This window comes from Mobula hypostoma, chromosome 4 (genome assembly GCF_963921235.1).
Source record: "Mobula hypostoma chromosome 4, sMobHyp1.1, whole genome shotgun sequence".
Taxonomy (NCBI): domain Eukaryota; kingdom Metazoa; phylum Chordata; class Chondrichthyes; order Myliobatiformes; family Myliobatidae; genus Mobula; species Mobula hypostoma.
The window spans coordinates 137,632,173-137,656,728 of record NC_086100.1 but is presented as its reverse complement, the minus strand read 5'-3'; the positions used below and the strand labels follow the sequence as shown (position 1 = coordinate 137,656,728).

Genomic DNA, 24,556 nt, shown 5'->3' with positions numbered 1-24,556 from the left:
TACTTAATTTGTTTTTCAGGATTGTAAGGATGGTTTTAAGGACACTGAGGGGAGTTGGGGGTCAGGTTATGGTTTTGAGATGGGGATGTGAGGGTATTAGAGGTCAGGCTGGAGTCTAAATCTCCATTCTGCATTTAAAGACCAGGGACATGGACATGGGACTTGTGTAGTCGATGCCAGACAGGCAAAGTGGACAACTTCTGCACCCCCCCCTCCAACCACTCTGTGGGTTCCAGAGTCAGATTTCTCTGTGGGCAGGAGGAACAAGGTCCGATGTGCCCCTTGGCTTATGAATTGGTGAGACTGGAGTTCGACGCTTAGTGTTTGGGATCTCATCAACAGATTTGGAGTTTAAATGTTCAAAGTTTCATTTATGATCTAAGTATACAACTCTGAAATTCTTCTCCGGGCAGCTATGAAACCAAGAAAGAAAAGAAAGGCAGCGTGATTGTCAGCCCCCCACACTCCCCCGCACAAAAATGAACAAAAACTGGACAGGCACATCAATCCCCAAATCCCTGCAACTGCACAATAAAAAGACAAAATGGAACAGGAACATCGACCCCCAAATCCCCCTCCCCGCTCAAAGAAAATGAGAAAGATTGGGTGAAAAACACAGAATATAAAAAAAACTATAAGACCGAAAAAAGAAGTGTGGAATCCCAAGTCCACATCCAAAACGCAGAAAACCTGGGCTACACTCTCTGGGCACAGTGGCTCTTCCCTCTCCAGTAGCAGAGCAATGAAAAGACAGGCAGCCAGTGCTCACACTCCACACTCACCTCGATGCTTCAAACTCCCTCGTCGCTTCAGTCGACAAAATGGAGTCAAACATCAGCTCGCGCCCTTGTCCCACACCCTGCCCGTCATGAGGTCTGAGCACACTGCTTCAGTCTCCTGGAATTCTCCTAGAGACTGCAGAGTGCTGAAGCACCCAAAGGATCTCCAAATTTTTGTATTTGCCTCTGTTTCAATCTCCCTCATTGCTTTAATCAGCAAAGAATGGAAACTTTAATTGGCAAAATGGAATCAAACATTAGCTCACACCCCATCCTGCGGCCTGCCCGCCACCATAAGGTTCATACCCAGAATCCTCTTGGAGACTGCAGAGTGCTGAAGCACACAAACGATCTCCAAACTTCCACGTTCACCTCGACATTTCAATCTCTCTTGTCACTTTCATTGGTGAACAATGGAAGCTGTAATCAGTGAAATGGAGTTGAACATCTGCTCGTGCCCCATCCTGCAGCCTGCCCGCCACGAGGTTTACACACGCTGCCCCTGACTCCCGGAATCCTCTCTGAGACTGTAGAGTGCTGGAACACCCAAACAATCTCCAAACAGCAAATCACAAGCTCCAGCAGTTCTGGTATCACACCCAAGATGAAAAACAAACGTAAAAGACATAAAAGAAATGAAGCATATGGTTTCATGATCTAGCCAGAAGATGTCGACTGAGGGAACATTTTACACAGGTCCCATCTGGACCGGAAGGTTCAAGAGCTAGTTTTCAGTGATCGGCTTGTCCTGTGGTCGATGGAAGCGGCAAGGCCCGAGTGTTGAATCAGATGTCTGGAAATCGAGGCCCATTTACTGGAGCTGAGTCTGTAAATCTCTCCTCGTCTGCTGGAGAGGTTTTAGTCTGGTGTCTGCAGTCCCAAGTCAGAGTCTATTGAAGGCCGGAGGCTGTAGGTTTGTCCTGTGGTTACAGCACAGTGGGTGAGTGAGAGGAAGGGGGCTTGTTTTGCTGCTGTTGTTTTGTTCTTTGTTCTGTGTTGTTCTGCCGAGCGTTGCTGGACTGTGTCATGACCCTTGTGGGCTGCCTCCAGCAGACCCTCAAGTGTTTTGGTTGTAACATACATGATGCATTTCACTGTACGTTCCAATGTACACATGGCAAATAAAATTGAATCGTGAGCATTTGGAACCCAGAGTAAGCTAGCCAGTTGGGTTCAGAACTGGCTCGGTGGTAGGAGTCAGAGTGTGCCAGCACAGAGTTGCTTCTCAAATTGGAGGCTTGTAAGCAGTGGTGTGGTGTAGGGATAGTGCCAGATCATCTGTTATTTGTCATGTATATTAATAATTCGGATGAGAATTAGTAGGCATGATGAGTAAGTTTGCAGGTGACACCAGTAATGGTGTTATAGTAGGATGTGAACCAGGTTGTCTAAAGTTGTCTATCAAGGGAAATAGGCAAAAGAATGATGGATGGAATTTAATTTCAGCACATGCAAAGTGATGCATTTTGGGAACATGACATGCGTAATGAATGGCAGAGCCCTGATGAGTGACCAGAGAGACCCTGGGACACAAGTTCCACAAAAGTGGCAACGTGGGGAGATAGAGTGGTGAAGAAAATGTGTAAATTCTTCCCTTTATCGTTGGGTATCAGAGTTGGAACATAAGGATACAATTGCACAACATGTTGGCTAAGCCACTCCAGCAGAATTGTGTCACCAAACTACAGGAAAAATGTGATTAAGATAGAGAAGGTCATACAGTCGCAGAACGCTGCAGCACAAAAGTTAACCATGTTATTGATTTTTTTTCCCCTCTCTGCATTCCTCAGCAGCCTTGCCATGTGTCTTCCAGAAGCAGATGGTGCCAACTCCCATAGAGCAAGGAAAGTGAAGAGATCTGCCGAACTGGGCGAAATCTTAAAAGTATTGAAAAATATTCACGTTAGTATTCAATGTACTTCTGAAGCAATTTATCATTATTATCTGTACAATTGCCTTTATTTATTGAATGTTATTTTCTTTTAGAATCAAGTGCTGAACATGTCTTGTGATGTAAGTATTATTGACTGACAAATTAAATTGGGCTAATGTTAGTTTCAGACTATATGACTGTGAAATGCTGGGCCAGATTTCCCTGTTAGCAACATGCTGCTTGTGCAAAAAACAGACCAACACTAGATAAGTGAACTTGCTGTACTCTGGATCCCCCTGAACATGATAGCAGAACCTTGCATGTGGAAGTGCCATTAAAAGTGAATGCCAGAACTGGCTCATCTGTCCAATAACTGTGAACTACTTTTTTTGCAACCAGCTAACCCTGCATACCTGTCTCAGATAACCTCATGCTGTGATGGAGCTCAGAGCAGAGTGATTTGGGGAGTTGAGTGCTGTGCATGCAAACAAGGTTGTTTATCCATTGGAGCTGGCTGAATGTAGTTAGAGTCTTGTCACTATGAATGTTGGCCCAGAAGAGAACATGAATATTGCCTGTACAAACACGAAGAAATCTGCAGACGCTGGAATTTCAAGCAACACACATAAAAGTTGCTGGTGAATGCAGCAGGCCAGGCAGCATCTCTAGGAAGAAGTACAGTCGACGTTTCGGGCCGAGACCCTTCGTCAGGACTAACTCACTAGGAAGAGGTACAGTCGACATTTCAGGCCGAGACCCTTCATCAGGACTAACTAGTCCTGACGAAAGGTCTCGGCCCGAAATGTCGACTGTACCTCTTCCTAAAGATGCTGCCTGGCCTGCTGCATTCACCAGCAACTTTGATGAATATTGCCTGGCTTATCTTGCCATTCAGAAGTTGTGTGGGAGCCCCCACTGCTGTCAGTGGCAATGAATCCCACGGATTCACCACACTCAGGCTAAAGAAATATCTCATCTCTGTTTCTAAAGGGACGTCCTTCTATTTTGAGTCTATGCCCTCTGGTCCTAATGGAAACATCCTCTCCATGTCCACACTGTCTAGGCCTTACAATATTCAGTAGGTGCCCATGAGATTTCCACCCCCCCCATTCTTCTAAACATTAGCAAGTTCAGGCCCAGAACCATCAAACACTCCTCACATGTTAACCATTTCATTCCTGGGATCATTCTTGTAAACTGCCTCTGGACTCTTTCCAATCCCAGCACACGATTCCTTAGATGAAGGGTCAGAAACTGCTCACAGTAATCCAAATGTGGTCTGACCAGTGCCTTATAGAGCCTCAGCATTACATCCTTTCTCTTAGCACGGTAAGGTAGCGGTTAGTGTAATACGTAAATCGTATTACGGCTTGGGGCGACAGAGTTTGGAAGTTCAACTCTGTAACCGTCGGTAAGGAGTTTGTAGAGTCTCATCATGACTACATGGGTTTCCTCTGGGTGCTCTAGTTTCCTCTCACAGTCAAGGGTGTACAGGTTAGAAGTAGGTTATTTGATCATTGTGAATTGTCCTGTGATTGTACTCTTTAAGACTTCCTTCTTCCATTCTTAATTTTAGAGATGGGTCTTGGAATCAGTGTAGATCTCCCATGGTAAGGAACCATAATTTATAATCACAGACAGACAGTAGGGCTAGAATAGCCTGTTCTGCACTACATCTCTAAATAAAAATAAAATAATATATTCTAGTCCTCTGGAAATGAATGCTCACATTGCATTTACTGTACCTTCCTTGCTGCGCATTTAGTCTGCAAGTTAGCTTTTAGGAAATCCTGCACTAGGACTCTCAAGTCTTTTTACACCTCCAATTAACTCCCCATTTAGAAAATATTCTACATCTTTATTCCTTTTACCAAAGTGCATAACCATACACTTCCCCACACGGTATTCCATCTGTGAATTCTTTGCCTATTCCCCTAATCTGTCCAAGTCCTTCTGCAGAATCCCAGCTTTCTCATAACTTTTTCCACCTATTTTTGTGTCATGTGAAAACCCTTGGATAGACTATTTCATGATGTTAGTTATTGCAATACATTTAATATTAATAAGCAAGATTTTAGTTATGATTGATGTAGCCTCATTTTTATTATATTTTCTGAACTGTGTTTCATGAATTCAGGAAATGAAATTTAAAATTTTATTGAGATAGTTTCATGTAAATATATTACTTTTCTGGTGTATTGCTACTTACTATTCCAGCCTTTATTCTCTATTCTTTTATGACACCTCCCCACAAATGTTTCTAGCAAATGCTAAACAAAATTAGTTTCATTAAAGCTATAGAAATTACTTTAGTAACTGATTTTTTTGGGAAAAAGATGCTGTTGTTAGAATTCTGCATACACATGAAGTGAAGACAAAGACTCTTATTTTTCTGAAAGGTTGTGTTAAATCCTATGTCATTTTAATCAGATAACTTTGTTTTAATTTTTAGAATTTGGAAATAAAAACTCCTTCAGGGGTGCCAGTAAGTATTTGGCTACAATGCTTTTTTTATACACTTTAGACAAACTGAAACCTTGAACCATTTTATTGCATATATTATTGTCTCATTAAGTAATAAAACTAGTTTTGCATTAAGTGTCAGGAAGTTACAGTCTCAACATTAACCTCCTCATCAAGGGAGTATTGAGGTGGGAGTAAATGGTTGCAGGAGATCTGAAAATATGTATAAATTCCCATTTCTACATTTTGAATGGTGTTATGCTTATCAAATATTCTTGTGTTCTTGGGATGAGCATATTTACAGTTATTCTCTGAGGAGTTGTAACTCAGTTATAACTTTGGCAAGGAGTACTGTGAATGAGTCTACAATATTTTCACTCTTGTGCACCCATTTCCAGTGCCAGTACTCCTTAAACCTTCCTTCTTCCATTCTTATTTTGGAGATATTTGTCCTGAAAGGTCTTGGAACCAGTGTAGATCTCCCGTGTTAAGGAACCATAACTTATAAATCACTAAATGCAGTAATCCTCATAATTACTCATAGTTGACTCCAATTACTTTACCAGTAATTACCTTGCACAATATTTGACCTCATTTTTGGCACCATCTCCATTCAGACTAATCTGTACCAAATTCCTATTGCCAGGAGCCATGCATTAAATTAATTACTGTTCAATACCTAACAGTGCATTATCCTGAAAATCTCCATATTTTTACATAATTTTCTCTTCACTTTTCTGTACTTGGTAAACGCTAACAATTCACATTCCCACTAAGTATTATTTTTCACCTGACATTCTCTACCCCACTGTTTCTTGCCTCTTAAAGTTAAAGTCTGTCCCGAGCCTTGTGGCCCATCAGGCCAGTGCTTATGCCGGTTTCTGTGGTGTGAAGTGACTGAGAGTAGTAAAACTAGTTAATTACTGCTTAAATTATTTGAAGTCTAATAAATTTCACCCAGAAGCCATTTTGATTCAAATGTGAGATGATGTTGCAATAGAGTTTTTTTACTACAAAAGATTGCTATCAGAGAAATGCTACAAGAGATACATGGACAATAATGCCTGTATATTTAAAATCCCTGGTCTCTTATTAGAATAGAAACTGTTAAACTGATTTAACTAATTTTTATCACAAAGCATGCCACAAATATTAACCATCAGCACATTAAAGAAAATGATTCTAAAAATAGGAACAGTGTTTGAGATCATTTTTTTGAGTCAGGTGGTATGGACAGAAGTCTACATTTCCCAATATGCTTGCATATGAAGTTAAAGGGGTTGCTGTAGTGATTTAAAAGAACAATTTTTCATTGAAACTTTTTCATTTCTTAGGAATTGAGGTTGTACACACCTGCAGATGTAACTGTAAGTATTAATCACTAGAACTCTTCTGTATGATCAAAACAAGTTTAAATTAAATCCTTTTATTGTATAGTTTTTTTTTGCCTAACAGAATAATGACATTGATCTCAGCACAATGAATCAGAAAAAAAGCAGCCCCAGAACCTAGGATGGTCTTCAGAAAGCTGATCTGTCAACTTGACAGGCCATCTTTGAATCTGGAAAAGCAAATAATAGACTGCAGATGCTGGAAATCTGAAATAAAACCCAAGAATGTTGAAACACTGAGCAGGTTAAACTAAATCTCTGGAATGAGAAATAGAGTTAATATTTTCAGGTCTGGCTAAGAACTATTCCTGATCCTGTCACCAAACCCGTTGAGGAGATTTTTCCCTTGTGGTCTGGAAAACTGATCTCTGTAGTCAGAGGTCAACAGTAGCTCTTTGTTTGCTTTTGGAAGTGCTTGGGTTATAGTGCAGGAAACGTTTTGGTTTCTTTTGAATTCTTAACATAAAATTTTCAGGATATGATATTTATTGTTGGGTTTCTTATCATGTCCTCCAGTGTACAGTGATTCTGCTGATAATGGATAACCAGATGCATGGAAATTCAGTTTTATGCAAATTTACTCATATTTTGATGATAGTATAAAGAAATGGCCTATTTCCGTGCTGTGGAATGCTGACTCTATAAAAGCAAAATGTTTAGTGGTGTTTGTTAATGACCAGATGTGGTATATATGCCATTAGTTTAATTCTAGGTAGAGTTAAGGTCATGAAAGATTTTAGCAAGTATGTTCATCAGTTTATTGTTACATGCACTGAGATACAATGAAATTTTTTTCCCTCCTGTATGCCATTCAGATAGAGCGTGCCATGCATCACACAGAGAGGTAATAAAAATAAAACAGAACTCAGTGTGATTATGCTGTAGGTGGCTATAGAAAGCTCACATTTCTGACTTGCAGAGAAGTCAGCATATGGGCATCTCTCAAAAATGGAATCTTTAAGTAATCCCACCCAGAACTGCCTTTTAGTTTAATAGTTCAAGGCTTTTAGCATAATGCTTCAAGGCATCAGCACAGTGAGTGCTCTTTCAGCATGGTAACATTAGCTACCTTTCTGGGGTTGCACTTTATCCTACAAATGAATCGCACCATACTAGTGTTGTTGGTGTGTGAGGAAGGGCACGTGATCGTCCCTTACTTACACTTATGATTACCAATCTCCCACCAAGAAAGCATGTTTCTTGGCTTATTGGAAACACGGCTGTAATTGGCATGCATAACTTACTTCCAGTCTGTACAAGCACAAGCATTACTTGCAACAGGAGCAAATATTTTTAAATCAATGTAGTTACCTATAGGAATTCTTAAATTGTTTTATATTGAAGTCTATAAATACACTTTCGTTAGCCCCTTAAAAAATTCTCTCCCTTCAACTGCTTACTAATTTTTAACCTGCTTTTTAATTTTCTTCATTTGCTCTTTAATAATAAAGTAAATGCTACCAAGCTATGTGGGGATGGAATGATTATTGGTGATTGAATAATGTTTCATGCATTCTTAACAAGATAAATTTACCACTCATTCAACAGCAAGTAACAGTTTGTTCTACAACAAACCTGATTTCTTAAACTCCAGTCATTGTAATAATACATTTAACTTGTGGAGATAATTTTGCATTTTGTGATAATTGTTATTTTTTCCATTGTGTAGAACATTTTTCAGTTGCTGTTTATGTCACAGAATTGTGCGATAAGTTAGTTCTCTTAGTCAGGATTAACTTGCACTTCCACTTCAGACACCAGAATAGCCAATCAGATTTGCATGAAAAATGTGAACTTGCTATAGGCCTCATTTTCTGTTGTGGCATGACATATTAACCAAGAATTGACCAGTTTGTAGATTTGTATGAATATATTCAAATAATAGTGATTCATTCTATGCTTGCATTTTGTACCAAGCAACATAGATTTTTTTTCAGTATCTGTGACTTTGCCCATTCCAACTGATAATGTTCAGCGGATTATCAGTCAATAGTCACATAAGGTCGTAAGAGATAAGAGCAGAATTAAGTAATTTGGCCCATCGAGTCTGCTCTGCCATTTCATCATGGCTGATCCATTTTCCCTCTCAACCCCATTCTCCAGTCTTCTCCCCATAACTTTCCGTGCCCTGACTAATTAAGAACCTATTAAACTCTGCCTTAAATTCACTCAATGACCAGGCCTCCACACCTGCTTGTGGCAATGAACTCCACAGATTCACCACCCTCTGGAAAGAAATTCCTCCTCATCTCAGTTCTAATGGACGTCTCTATATTCTGAGGATGTGCCCTCTGGTACTAGTATCCCTTATATAGGAAACGTCCTCTACCTAGCCCTTCCAATATTCGATCAGTTTTAATGAGATCCACCTCATTCTTCTAAATTCCAGCAACTACAGGCCCAAGGCCATCAAAATACTCATCATATGATAACCCTTTAATTCCCTGAATTATTCTCATGAACCTCCTTGGAACCCTCTCCAATGACAGCACATCCTTTCCTAGGTAAGGGTCCCAAAACTGCTCATAGTACTCCAAGTACAGTCTGACCAATGCCTCATAAAGTGTCAGAGTGGCATCCTTGCTTTTATATTCTGGTCCTCTGAAAATGAAAGGAAGGCAAGTTTACTTGTATAGAACTTTTCAAACAAAAGGCAGTTCAAAATGGTTTACATGGAACAAGATATAAAAATGAAACATCAAATTTCAGACAATATAAAAGAGAATAAAATCTCACAAAAGTAGATATGACAAATGGAAGTTACAGTGCAGGAGATTCTAATTAAAAGCTACAGTGTCAAGAAAAGCTTAAAACTTTTCTTTTAAAAGAGCTTAAAGTTGGGACAGACTTTAGATCCTCTGAAAGTTATTCCAGATATGTGGAGCATAATAACTAAAAGCTGCTTCACCATGCTTCGTTTTGTCTCGGGAGACAGTAAGCAGACCCGCCCCAGATAACCAGAGAGCTTGGGAAGGTTAATAATGCAGTAAGAGCTTGGAGGTGTATTTTGGCCCCAGTCCATCCAGTGCTTTATAAACCAGTAGTAGTATGGTAAAGTCAATCCTTGGATGGACAGGAAGCCAGTGCAGTGATCTGAAAACTGAAGTGATATGTTCTACTTTCTTGGTCTCAGTGAGGACTCTAGCAACAGTGTTCTGAATGAGCTGCAGCTGTCTGAGGGATATTTTACAGAGATCTGTGAAAAAGCCATTATAGTAGCCAACCCGACTAAAAATAAATGCATGAACGAGTTTTTCTAGATCCATTTGCCTTTCTCACCAACGACTCAACCTGCAAGCCGACCTTTATGAAATCCTGCACAAGGACTCCCAAGTCCCTTTGCACGTTCGATTTTTGGATTTTCTGCCCATTTAGGAAATAGTCTTTGCTCTTGTTCCTTCTACCAAGGTGCGTGACCATACACTTCCTGACACTGTATTCCATTTCTTTGTCCATTCTCCCAATCTGTCTAAGTCCTTCTGCAGACTCCCTGCTTCCTGCACACTCCCTGCCTCTCCATCTATTTTCGTATCGTCCATAAAATTGGCCACAAAGCTATCAATTTTATCATCCGTTCTTGACATATAATGTAAAAATGAGTTGTCCCAACACCAACCCCTACTGAACACCACCAGTCACTTGCAGCCAACCAGAAAAGGCCCCCTTTGTTTCCACTCTGTGCTTCCTGTCAGTCAGCCAATCTTCTATCCATGCTAGTAGCTTTCCCAGAATACCATGGGCTCTTGTTAAGCAGCCTCATGTGCGGCACCTTGTCAAAGGCCTTCTGAAAATCCACTGAAGTCAGGCTAACTGGCCTATGATTTCCTTCTTTCTGCTTTCCTTCTTTCCTTCAAATGATTCCGTTTACTATCAGAGAATGTATACATTACACAACCTGAAATACTTGTCATCGCAGAAACAGAAGATCCCCAAAAGAATGAATTCAGAAAACCATTAGAACCCCGAAGCCCCCTCTCCCCACTCCCTGCGCAAGCAGCAGCTAGCATCAATGCATCAACCTCCCCCCTCCCCTGTCAGTCTCCCCTTTCACTGTGAAAATGGGTGACATCTCTCTTTCCCTTATTACTGAGAGAGAGCCTGTGGCACGTTGAACTGTCAGATAAACAATAGTTTTTGTTGACTGCAGATCATAGTCTTGTGGGTGCTTTCTTGTTGTTGGTAGGTGCTGATGCTTTTTATTGAAATGGGCGGTGGGGGAGGAGGGAGAAGAGGAAGTACATTCTCCCTTGTAATAGCAATTACACTCACTTATATCCTCTGGCATTCTTGAACTTCCAGCATACTGCTAGTGTCCTTCAAGGTGAAGACAGATGCAAAATTCTGATTTAATTTGTCCACCTTTTCCTTATCTTCCATTACTACATCTCCACCAGTCTGATAATCTGCTCTCACCTCTCTTTTAATCTCTATTTATCTGGAAACACCTGTATCCTTTTTAATATTATTGACTAACTTACCATCATAATTAATCTTTTCTCTCCTTATGGCTTTTTAGTTGTCTTCTGCTGGTTTCTAAAAGGTTCTGAATCATTTTTGCTGTATTATATGCCCTCTTTTTGTTTTTTATTTTTTTTTACTGCCATGGGCAGCCATGGTTGTGTCATCCTGCCTTTAGAAAACTACTTTTTCTTTGGGATGTATCTATCCTGTGCCTTTCGAATTGCTCCCAGAAATTCAAGCCATTGGCATCATACTTGCTAGTGTCCCCTTCCATTCAACTTTGCCCAGCTCCTCCCTCATTCATTTTGTAGGCATTCCACAAATTCTATCTCTTGGGATCCAGCTCCAACCTAATTTTCCCAATCTACCTCCATATTGAAATCCTCCATGACTATCATAACATTGCCCTTTTGACATGCGTTTTCTCGCTCCCATTGCTGGCTACTGTTCGGAGGCCCATGCAGTATATAACTTCCATCAGGGGCTTTTTATCTAGCAGTTTCTAAACTCTACCCACAAAGATTCTACATCTTCTGATCCTATGTCATCTCTTTCTAAGGATTTGATTTCATTTTTACCAACAGAGCCATCCCACCCCCTCTGCCTTCCTAACTGTCCTTTTGATACAATGTGTATCCTTGGATGTTACGCTCCCAACTATGATCTTCTTTCAGCCACAACTCAGTGATATCCACAACGTCATACCTACCAATCTCTAATGGATCACCTACCTTATTTCTTATACTGCGTGTATTCAAATATAGCACCTTTAGTCCTGTATTGGTCACTCCTTTTGATTTTGATTTTGTCCCCATGTTACATTGCAGCTTATCCCACTGACTGAAATTTTGCTCTGTCATCTGACTGTCCTCCCTGCCAGCCTCACTGCACACTGCTTCTGGTTATATATGAACTGTCCCATGCTTAGCCTTATCACTCTGGTTTCAATTAGTTTAAATCCTCCCAGACAGCTGGATATTGGTCCCCCTCAGGTTCAGATGTAACCCATCTCTTCTGTAAAGGTCATACCTTCTCCAGAAGAGATTCCAGTAACCTATTATCTGAAACTTCACTCCCTGTACCGGTTCCTCAGCCATGCATTCATCTGCCAAATCATCCTATTCTTACCCTCACTGGCACGTAGTACAGGCAGCGATCCAGAGACTACAATCTTGGAGGTCCTGGTTTTCAGCTTTCTACCTAACTCCCTAAATTCTCTCTTCAGGACATCTTCACTTTTACTACCTATGTCATTGGTGCCAATATGTACCAGGACTTCTGGCTGCTCACCCTCGCCCTGTAGAATGCCATGGACCCGATCTGAGACATCCGTGGCCCTGGCACCTGGGAGGCAACATACCATCTGGATATCATTTCCATAGAATCTGCTTTCTGCTCCTCTAACTATGGAATCCCCTATCTCTACTGCAGTCCTCTTCTTCCACGCGCCCCCCCGCCCCCCCCCCCCCCCATCTTCTCCTCTGAGCCACAGCACCAGACTCAGTGCCGGAAACCCAGTTGTTGTGGCTACCCACTTGGTAAGTCGTTGTCCTCAACAGTATCCAAAGTGGCATACTTATTATTGCAGGGAATGGCTACAGGGTTACTCTGAACTGGTTGCCATTTCCTTTCCCTCCCCTGATGGTCACCCAGGTACCTGGCTCCTGCAACTTAACGGTGACTGCCTCCCTGTAGCTCCAACCTGTCACCTCCTTAGTTTCCCATATGAGCCGAAGGTCATCGAGCTGTGGCTCCGGTTCTTTTAACACATTCTCTGGGGAGCTGCAGCACAGTGCACCTGGTCAGGTACAGTTATCCAGGTGTCTGGAGGTGTCCCAGAATTCCCATATCTCACACAAAGGACACAACACAGTCCCTGGAGCCATTCTTGCTGCACTAACTATGCACTAACACATGAAGAATGAAGAAGAAATTTACCTCGCCTAAGCCTTTTGAGCCAAATCCTCCCTACTGTAACACTGGTCTACTCACACAATGACCACTCTGCTTGTCCCTACCTTAATTTATTTGCCCTTGCTAATGAATCGTGACCTGATTGGGCCACTGGAAAAAGTTGAAAGCCTGTGAATGCTCCTTTTTGAATCACTCGCCCCAACATGTGTGTAGCCTCCTCTCTCAATTGAATTGGGTCACTTGAAATACACGTGACATAAAGAGACCTTCCTAGACAAAGGTGCTTGCTGAATGTTGATAAAAGATTGTGAAGGAATATAGTCAGTGGGATTTAGAGTGGTTATTTGAGGAAAGGCTCTGTAGAGAAAACACGGGTGGCGGAATAATAGCGCTGCAATAGTAGGTGATTTTAACTTCCCTGATATTGACTAGACCTGCTTTAGTATGAGATGAAGCAGAATTTGTCCAGGCAAGTTTTCTGAAGGGATTATAGAGATGGCCCTAATAATGAATGAGCTACACCCAACCTCTTAGGAAGTGAGGTTGGGCAGGTGTTTGATGTGACTGTGGGGGAGTGCTTTGGAACTAATCCCCATATGTTGAATAGATCAGCAGAAAGCCGTTGATTAGACAATCAAGATTTGAATAGCTCAGACTCAGCAGAAAGCAGCTGATTGGGCAGTCGAGGTCAGGTGACCAAACATTTTGAAAAGCTCAAACAGATAAATAGAGGGATAACTCAAGCGAAGCAGCCTGTGGAAAGTGGCCAGTGAAGGAGTGGAGCTTTGAGGCTTTGACTTGAGAGGCTTTGACGAGAAGAGGCGGAGGACAAGCCAGCTCGCAGTTAGTTTTTACAATGTCTCCTGAGACGGTGATGTGCCTTTCATGTGAGATGTGGCAGTCTTGGGGGAACGCCCCTCTCCCGCAGAGTCACATCTGCCAGAAGTGCATACGGCTGGGCGATCTGGAAGACCGTGTAAGGAATCTGGAGCAGCAGCTGGATGACCTTCGACTCATGAGGGAGAATGAGGCAGTCATAGATGAGAGCTACAGGGAGGTAGTCACACCTAGGCTGTCGGAAGCAGGTCGTTGGGTGACAGTCAGAGGGGGGAAAGCGAAGGTGAGCAGACAGGTAGTGCAGAGCACCCCTGTAGCCATTCCCCTGAATAATAACTTTACCGTCCTGGATATTGTTGGCGGGGACGACCAGGTGCGAGCCAAGGTGGCAGGACCTCCGGCACTGAGTCTGACCCGGTGGTGCAGAAGGGCGGGACAGAGAAGAGGAGAGCTGTCATCATTGGAGACTCTATAGTCAGGGGAGCAGACAGGAGATTTTGTGGACGTGAGAAGGACACCCGCATGGTTTGTTGCCTCCCGGGTGCCAGGGTCCGGGATGTCTCTGACCGGGTGCACGACATCCTGGTACGAGAGGGAAAGCAACCAGAAGTCGTGATACATGTTGGGACCAACGACATAGGCAGGAAGAGGGATGAGGTCTTGAAGTGTGAGTTTCGGGAATTAGGCAGAAGACTGAAGAACAGAACCTCAAGGGTGACGTTCTCAGGATTGCTGCCAGTGCTACGTGACAATGATGGTAAGAATTGGAGGAGATGGCAGTTGAATGCGTGTCTGAGGAGTTGGTGTAGGGAGCAGGGTTTTAGATTTTTAGATCATTGGGATCTCTTCTGGGGAAGGTGGGACCTGTACAGACTGGATGGGTTGCACCTGAACTCGAGAGGGAGCAATATCCTTGCAGGTAGGTTTGCTAGCATGGTTCGGGAGGGTTTAAACTAATTTGCGAGGGGGATGGGACCCAAAGCGATAGAGCAGTGAAAGAAGTGCATGGAGTAAAGCCAGATCTAACATACAGAGAGGCTTTGAGGAAAGAGAAGCAGAATAAACGGTGTAAAGACAGTAAGGTAGAAGGGCTGAAATGTGTGTACCTCAATGCAAGAAGCATCAGGAACAAAGGTGATGAACTGAGAGCTTGGATACATACATGGAATTATGATGTAGTGGCCATTACAGAGACTTGGCTGGCACCAGGGCAGGAATGGATTCTCAATATTCCTGGATTTCAGTGCTTTAAAAGGGATAGAGAGGGCGGAAAAGGGGGAGGAGGGGTGGCATTACTGGTCAGGGATACTATTACAGCTACAGAAAGGTTGGGTAATGTAGAAGGATCCTCTTTTGAGTCAATATGGGTGGAAGTCAGGAACAGGAAGGGAGCAGTTACTCTATTGGGGGTATTCTATAGGCCCCCTGGTAGCAGCAGAGATACAGAGGAGCAGATTGGGAGGCAAATTTTGGAAAGGTGCAAAAATAACAGGGTTGTTATCATGGGTGACTTTAACTTCCCTAATATTGATTGGCACCTGATTAGTTCCAAGGGTTTAGACGGGGCAGAGTTTGTTAAGTGTGTCCAGGATGGATTCCTGTCACAGTACGTGGACAGGCCGACCAGGGGGAATGCCATACTAGATCTAGTACTAGGTAATGAACCAGGTCAGGTCACAGATCTCTCAGTGGGTGAGCATCTGGGGGACAGTGACCACCGCTCCCTGGCCTTTATAATTATCATGGAAAAGGATAGAATCAAAGAGGACAGGAAAATTTTTAATTGGGGAAAGGCAAATTATGAGGCTATAAGGCTAGAACTTGCGGGTGTGAATTGGGACGATGTTTTTGCAGGGAAATGTACTATGGACATGTGGTCGATGTTTAGAGATCTCTTGCGGGATGTAAGGGATAAATTTGTCCCGGTGAGGAAGATAAAGAATAGTAGGGTGAAGGAACCATGGGTGACAAGTGAGCTGGAAAATCTAGTCAGGTGGAAGAAGGCAGCATACATGAGATTTAGGAAGCAAGGATCAGATGGGTCTATTGAGGAATATAGGGAAGCAAGAAAGGAGCTTAAGAAGGGGCTGAGAAGAGCAAGAAGGGGGCATGAGAAGGCCTTGGCGAGTAGGGTAAAGGAAAACCCCAAGGCATTCTTCAATTATGTGAAGAAAAAAAGGATGACAGGAGTGAAGGTAGGACCAATTAGAGATAAGGGTGGGAAGATGTGCCTGGAAGCTGTGGAAGTGAGCGAGGTCCTCAATGAATACTTCTCTTCGGTATTCACCAATGAGAGGGAACTTGATGATGGTGAGGACAATATGCGTGAGGTTGATGTTCTGGAGCATGTTGATATTAAGCGAGTGGAGGTGTTGGAGTTGTTAAAATACATTAGGACAGATAAGTCCCCGGGGCCTGATGGAATATTCCCCAGGCTGCTCCACGAGGCGAGAGAAGAGATTGCTGAGCCTCTGGCTAGGATCTTTATGTCCTCGTTGTCCACGGGAATGGTACTGGAGGATTGGAGGGAGGCGAATGTTGTTCCCTTGTTCAAAAAAGGTAGTAGGGATAGTCCGGGTAATTATAGACCAGTGAGCCTTACATCTGTGGTGGGAAAGCTGTTGGAAAAGATTCTTAGAGATAGGATCTATAGGCATTTAGAGAATCATGGTCTGATCAGGGACAGTCAGCATGGCTTTGTGAAGGGAAGATCGTGTCTAACAAGCCTGATAGAATTCTTTGAGGAGGTGACCAGGCATATAGATGAGGGTAGTGCAGTGGATGTGGTCTATATGGATTTTAGTAAGGCATTTGACAAGGTTCCACACGGTAGGCTTATTCAGAAAGTTAGAAGGCATGGGATCCAGGGAAGTTTGACCAGGTGGATTCAGAATTGGCTTGCCTGCAGAAGGCAGAGGGTGGTGGTGGAGGGAGTACATTCAGATTGGAGGATTGTGACTAGTGGTGTCCCACAAGGATCTGTTCTGGGACCTCTACTTTTCGTGATTTTTATTAACGACCTGGATGTGGGGGTAGAAGGGTGGGTTGGCAAGTTTGCAGATGACACAAAGGTTGGTGGTGTTGTAGATAGTGTAGAGGATTGTCAAAGATTGCAGAGAGACATTGATAGGATGCAGAAGTGGGCTGAGAAGTGGCAGATGGAGTTCAACCTGGAGAAGTGTAAGGTGATACACTTTGGAGGGACAAACTCCAAGGCAGAGTACAAAGTAAATGGCAGGATATTTGGTAGTGTGGAGGAGCAGAGGGATCTCGGGGTACATATCCACAGATCCTTGAAGTTGCCTCACAGGTAGATAGGGTAGTTAAGAAAGCTTATGGGGTGTTAGCTTTCATAAGTCGAGGGATAGAGTTTAAGAGTCGCGATGTAATGATGCAGCTCTATAAAACTCTGGTTAGGCCACACTTGGAGTACTGTGTCCAGTTCTGGTCACCTCAGTATAGGAAGGATGTGGAAGCATTGGAAAGGGTATAGAGGAGATTTACCAGGATGCTGCCTGGTTTAGAAAGTATGCATTATGATCAGAGATTAAGGGAGCTAGGTCTTTACTCTTTGGAGAGAAGGAGGATGAGAGGAGACATGATAGAGGTGTACAAGATAATAAGAGGAATAGATAGAGTGGATAGCCAGCGCCTCTTCCCCAGGGCACCACTGCTCAATACAAGAGGACATGGCTTTAAGGTAAGGGGTGGGAAGTTCAAGGGGGATATTAGAGGAAGGTTTTTTACTCAGAGAGTGGTTGGTGTGTGGAATGCACTGCCTGAGTCAGTGGTGGAGGCAGATACACTAGTGAAGTTTAAGAGACTACTAGACAGGTATATGGAGGAATCTAAGGTGGGGGCTTATATGGGAGGCAGGGTTTGAGGGTCGGCACAACGTTGTGGGCCGAAGGGCCTGTACTGTGCTGTACTGTTCTATGTTCTATATTCCAATAGTTTTAAGATGTCATACAAAAAGTTTATAACTGGTATTTGTCGAAGGAAAAAAAAAGGGTAGGCTAATATCAATGGCATAAGATTTTAAAAACTCACAGAAGTTGGCTGTTTGCTTGTAAAGGAATATTGGACAGGTCCTGACCGGGTGTATCTTACTGTGTCATGGGAAGCAAGATAGGAGGTTGCATGGGTCATGTAGAAATTTTTGTATCTTTGTTAGCCACAGGTGAGGTACAGAACATTGGAGAATAACTAATGTGCCTTTATTTAAGAAGGGCAGCTGGGACGATTCTGTAAACTACAGGCCAGTTGAGTTTTGCATCAGTGGTGGGAAAGTTGTTGAAAGGGGTTCTAAGGGACAGGATTTTCTTGCATTTGGAAAGACGAGGACTGCTTAGGGATAATGAGCATAGTTTTGTGTGTGGAAACCTGGGTCTCTCAATTTTTATTGAGTTTTTTTGAAAAAGCTGATAAGTAGGTATTGTTTGCATGGATTTTAATAACACCTTTGATGAAGTCTCATATAGTAGACTCGTCTAGAAGGTTGAACCCCTGGCATTCAGGGTAAGGTGGCAAATTAGATACATACACGAGGAAATCTGCAGGTGCTGGAAATTCAAGCAACACACATTAAAGTTGCTGGTGAACGCAGCAGGCCAGGCAGCATCTCTAGGAAGAGGCACAGTCGACGTTTCGGGCCGAGACCCTTCATCAGGGAATTAGATACATAATTGGCTTGGTTGTAGGAAGCTGAGTGTGGTAGTAGATGGCTGTTTTTCAGATAATGGGCCTATCACAAGAATGGTCATTTAGTGTTTTAGCTGAGAATATATGTGGCATGATTAGCACATTTGCAGATGATGACAAAATTGGTGGTACAGTGGATGCAACGAAGGTTGTCTGAAGTTACAACAGAATATAGGTCAATTGGGAAAGTCAGCAAAGAAATGGCTGGATGGAAGTTAACTTGGACAAGTGTGCAGTGATGCACTTTGTGAAGTCAGACCAGGGCAGGACATGCACAGAGGATTTCAGTATACTGGGGCGTATTGTTAAACCGTGATGTTGGGATACAAGGGCATACAAGTATTAAGATTAGTTGGTATCTGGAATGAGTTGCCGGGGAGGCAGTCCTCTATTTTTAGACACCTCCACTATGGGAAGTAGCCACGGTTATCTGCCCTCTCAATTCATTTTGTTGTTTTATTTAAGAAGAGTCTGGGCAATTGGTTGAATGAGCATGGCATAGAGAGATTTGGAATTAATGCAGGCAAGTGGGATTACCACAGAGGAGCATAATGGTCAGCACAGATGTGGTGAGCTGAAGATCCCAACATTATGCTGTTCTATGCTGTGACACTGGGAACTTGTCTGTACTGATTGTACATCTCTAAGCTTAGTACCACAGTCACTTACATAGAATACAGAACAGGAATAGGCCCTTCAGCTCACAATTTGTTATATTGATATTTATTATTTTGTATATATCAAGATTATTTATTTGAAATTAAGGTTTAGCTCACCTTCTGCTTTAGGATCTCCCATAATACAAATTTCCCTTTTATAAGTATTTGTGTATGTAATTTTAAAATCACAGTTGTAGTCTATTACATTAGTTTTCGAAAGCAGAAAAAAGTCCATGAATTGCTTCTAATTGTTGAGCCTTGTTGTTCTGTGTTCTGAGGGAATCACAATTCCTTTATACATCAACTTTTGCTTTATAAAAAGTTCCACCTCAACCTCTAATCACAGCCTGGTAAATACTAAAGAGATAATAATGATCATGCTTGAGAAGCTTTAAAATTTGAAGTAAAATTTTATTCAATAACATTGGCACCCCAGTTCATTCACCACTTCCCTCCCCTACCACAGTGAACCCCCGAGCTCAGAATCGGAATCAGATTTGTATGTGATGTGAAATCTGTTGTTTTGCAGCAGCAGTACCGTACAGCAGTAACCAATTTCCCCAGGGATCAATAAAGTATGACTACTACTACTAATACAGTTGCTATAAATTAATAAATTACAGAATAAATGAATAGTGCCAAGAGCAAAGGAATAATGAAGTGGTATTCATGGGCAGTTCAGAAACCTAATAATGGAGGAGAAGCTGTTTCTAAGTCATTGAGTGTGTTTCTTCAGGTTCCTGTAACTCCTATATGGTGGTGAGGAGAATAAGAGATGACCTGGGTGATGATGGTCCTCCAAGGTGAGGAGGGTTGTTTCCATAACGGAGCCGAGTCTATAGCCCTCTGCAGCCTCTTGCAATCTTGTTCATTGAAGGACCCATACTAGAATGTGATGTGACCAGTCAGATTGCTCTCCACTGAACATCAATAGCTAAAAATCCTTCCTGAGATTTCACTCAGCCAGAAACTTTCCTCCATTCAGCAGTCCACATCTGCTGTGAGCGTGGTGGGGTTTGCAAGAAGTGCAGCCCATGTGCTGATGCATTGTTTCCAGCTCTCAGGATCTCAGTGGGTGACCAACTGGATCTAATTATGGGCAATCATAAGGTCAATGCAGCCACCTTTTGGAATCAAAACAAGATTAAAAACTAGGAGTTATAGCAACCAGCCACCAGATCTGGCATCCCACCCTGATTAGTCGTGTTTGATGGGGGATGGTAACTAATCAATATATAATAAAACGTCTCAAAATGAACTTTCCTGGCTCTTAACACCTGGCTGTTATCAATTGAAGAATACTGGAATTTATCTTTTTGCAGGATAAGATTAAGTAGTAGCTATATATTATTGAGAGATCCAAGTTATGGTTAACCTATAACTTAGAATCTATCTAACTGAAATTGGAGAGAGAATTGATCTTTTGACATTCCTCATGCTTGCCCTCACTTTGAATGCCAGTTAGCTCTACCACAGCAGAATTAAATTGGGGATTTCTCAATATTATATTAAGCACAAAAGCTTACAAATCTGGATGTCTACAATAGTGTTCAAACAGGCAATTTCAGCTTGTTCACATATTACTAAGATGCTAATATTATACTGTCTGAATCTAGATCTAGAGGTAAGGGATATAGAATATTTTCCTTAATAATTTATACTTAAGCTTATTTTATGTTATTTCATATTTCACTCTATAATGCTGAAGAAAAAAAACTAAGCTGAAGAAGTTTGATGTCTAAGATCAGTATCCCAGATCAGTATCAAGTGAATTCTTTTATCTGCTTTTTCCAGTTTGATTTTAAGCTAGAGATTCAGATCTGGCCAGACTGAATGATGTTCTGTAATTTATCAGTTGGTTCAAAATGAATGAGAATGCTTTATTAGTATCCTGCTTTATTAATAATTGAAATTCAGTACTTTCATTGTAGCTGTTTCACAACCTTAATAGTGAGGTGGCACGTTGAGTATGGAACCAATGTCCCATTATAAATTCTTAAACACTAGGATCTTTTTCAGTTCATTAGTTGGAACATGCAGTTTCTTAAATGACATGCAAGTAATGAAGAACTCTCTAAAAGATTCAGAATTACCCAAATATATCTAATCTTTTTTTTCCCTCCCCTATAGGATGACTGTTTGGAAACCGCATTCAAATGCTTCATTTCAGAATTGGAGGTTATAGACTATGAATACAAACTTGACTGTCCTGAAATAGCCACATTATGGATCATATTTAGAAACGCCAAAGAATATAATAAACATGCTGAGGTAAATTCTTAATTCGTACTAGCTTTACAAAATGTGAGGTGTTTTAGAGATGTAGAGAAGAAGGAGAAAGGAAAGGCTTGAACTTTGCCATTTATCTGCTGGATGGATTTTTCCCAGCTGCCAAAAATGGAAAATAATTAACTTTTTCGCCTCATCTGTTGCTGAAAACAAATAAGATTTGTACCAACTATAAGATGATCCATTTTGTGCAAGTTTACTGAGCTGTCCAATTTCTTCTCTCATTATGTACCCAGAGTGATGTTGCCCCATAATAATTAGTGAGGAGCAGAGGGGATTCTGTTTGTCGTCTGTGACAAAACCACATACTGGCTCTTTAATTATCATTATCCTATGTGCTGCATGTAGAAGAAATGTGCCATTTTTTGAAAGCAGTTTATTTTCAAAGTGGGACCAGTCGCACAGGCATGCTTGCACCAAATGTCACTTCTAGTTTTGTTAAACTTGAAGCCAATCATTGGTCCCAAGAAGAATTCAAATGTCTCTTTTCCTCTATAATGATGTCCTGTGTGAAATCACATGCTGAAAATCATAGCTGATTCCAGCTGTTATTGGCCTACCAATAAATTAAATGATTCATATTTATTTCAGTATCAGAAAAAATGCGCGCATCAAGTTCTGACGTGGGAGGTTCGTCAAGAAGGTTCAGTCGCTCGGTGTTCAGGATGAGGTAGTAAGTTAGATTAGACTTTGGCCTCGTGGGAGAAGCTAGAGGGTGGTATTAGATGGTTGTCTGTCTGACTGTAGTCCTGTGACTAGTGGTGTGTCTCAGGGATCAGTGCTGTCTCCTTTGTTGTTTACCTTCTTTATCGACGATCTGGATAATAATATAGTAAACTGAATCAGCAAATTTGCAGATGACACCAAGCTTGGGGGCATTGTGGACAGCAAAGCTAGAAGCAGGATCTCGACCAGCTGGAAAAATGGGTTGGAAAACGGCAGATGGAATTTAATGCAGACAAATGTGAGGTGTTGCACTTTGGGAGAACAAACCAGGTGTTCAACAAAATATCCCAACACCTGTAGTCAGTACTTACTTTTATGAAGTTGTATAAGACATTAATGAGACCTAATTTGAAGTATTGTGTGCAGTTCTGATCACCTACCTATGGGAAAATTATCAATTAGATTGAAAGACGGTAGATAAAATTTACTAGGATGTTGCCAGGACTTGAGAACCTGAGTTGTAAGGAAAGGTTGAATAGGTTAGGACTTTATTCTCTAGAATGTAGAAGAATTAATGGAGATTTGATAGATTTGAGGGGTATTGATAAGGAAAATGTAAGCAGGCTTTTTCCACTGAGGTTGGGTAAAACAAGAATTAGAGGTAATGGGTTAAGAATGAATGGTGATTTAAGGAGAACGTGAGGGGGAACTTCTTCACTAAGAGGGTGGTGAAGAATGTGGAACAAGCTGCCAGTGGAAGTGGTTCAATTTCAACATTTAAGAAAAATTCGGATAGGTACGTGGATGGTAGGGGTATGGAGGGCTTATGGTCTGGGTGCAGGTCAATAGGACTAGGCAGATTAACAGTTCAGCATAGACTAGAAGGGCCAAAGGGTTTAATTCTGTTCTGCAATGTTCTATGACCCTAAAATAGGGGATTGTTCAACATGTGAGGCATGAGAAAATACGTTGTGTAAGGTGTATATCATCTGGACAGATAATGGAGTTTCTGATAGGTTTACCCTTAATATTTTAACTTGTGGATGGATGGAACTACAACTAGATGGCCGCGGGTTAAAGGTGAAAGGAGAAATGTTTATGGGGAGCATGAGGGGAAAATTCTTCAACCAGAGGGTTATGAGAGCGTGAAACTGGTGCTTGAAAGCTTGATTAAATACAGATGCAAAAATTCCATTTAAGATCTCCCTCATCACTTTCGGTCTTCAAGCATGAATTACCATTCTGATCTTCCAGAGGATCAATTTTGCCTCTTGCAGTCCTTTTGCTCTTAACGTATCTATAGAATCTCTTGGGAATCTAAGTCACCATGTCTGCTAGGCCAACCTTGTGCCTTCTTTTATCCCTCCTGATTTATTTCTTAAGTGTTCTCTTGCATTTCTTATACTCCATAAGTACGTCATTTTTTCCTACCTGCCCATACCTGCTATGCACCTCCATTTTTTTTCTCTAACAAGGGCCTCAATATCTTTGGAAAACCAAGGTTCCCTACACCTGTAATCTTTTCCTTTTATTCATACAGACACATACAAGCTTCGTACTTTCAACATTTTGCCTTTCAAGACCTCCCACTATCAAGTACAGCTTTGCTAGAAAACAGCCTGTTCCAATCCACACCTGCCAGATCCTTTGTAATACCATCACAATTCCCCTACACAAACTTTTGTCACCTGTCCTATCTCATTCCCTCGTAGCAGATCAAGTAACACACACTCTCTTGTTGAGACTTTTATGTACTGATTAAGAAACCTTTACTGAACACACTTGACAAACTCAATCCCATCCAGTCCTTTTACAGTATAGGAGTCCCAGTCAAAATATAAAAAGTTAAAATCACCTACCATAACAACTTTAAGTTTCTTGCAACAGTCTGCGATCTCTTTACAATATTTTTTTGTGCTAAATCCCACAGGCTATTTAGTGGTCTATAATATAGCCCCATTAGCAAGTCCATACCTTTCCTATTCCTCAGTTCCACCCATAAAGCCTCACTATAAGAGTTATCCATTTAGTCCTGACTGAGCACTGCAGTGACATTTTCCCGGACTAGTAACACCAACCCTCTTCCTTTAATCCCTCCTGCTCTGCTGCATCTACAACAATGGAACTGTGGAATATTGAGTGGCTAGTTCTGCCCCTCCTGCAACCAAGTCTCACCAGTGGATATAGTAACATAATTCCACGTGTTGATTCAAGCCCTGAGCTTATCTGCCTTTTCTACAATATTTGGTGCATTGAAATATATGCAGCTCAGGATATCAGTCGCACCATGCTGAACCTTCTCATTCCTGACTTTATCTGAGGTCTTAACAACATCTGTCTCCAGAACCTCTCCACTATCTATTCCAGCACTCTGGTTCCCACCCCCCTGCAACTCTAGTGTAAACCCTCCCCCACCCTCCCAAGCCGCAATAGCGAACTTTCCCACAAGGTACAAACAATCTCTTCTGTACAGGGCCCAGCTTCCCTGGAAGAGAGCCCAATGAAAAAAAAAACTGAGACCCT

At 41.9% G+C, this 24,556-nt stretch overlaps 1 protein-coding gene across 7 annotated transcripts in view; it reads left to right on the top strand.

Annotated features, from left to right (window-relative positions):
* Positions 1-24,556, top strand: part of LOC134345631 (interleukin-15-like) — a 117,140-nt gene that overhangs the window by 84,546 nt on the left and 8,038 nt on the right. For 4 of the 7 annotated variants that reach the window (XM_063046614.1, XM_063046616.1, XM_063046612.1 and 1 more), the window contains 5 exons: positions 2,570-2,681; positions 2,766-2,792; positions 5,105-5,137; positions 6,450-6,482; positions 21,209-21,349. In XM_063046614.1, the coding sequence (XP_062902684.1) occupies positions 2,570-2,681; positions 2,766-2,792; positions 5,105-5,137; positions 6,450-6,482; positions 21,209-21,349 (346 nt within the window). The remainder of the gene's footprint in view (positions 1-2,569; positions 2,682-2,765; positions 2,793-5,104; positions 5,138-6,449; positions 6,483-21,208; positions 21,350-24,556) is intronic. The other 3 variants (XM_063046615.1, XM_063046610.1, XM_063046611.1) reach the window with 2 other exon arrangements.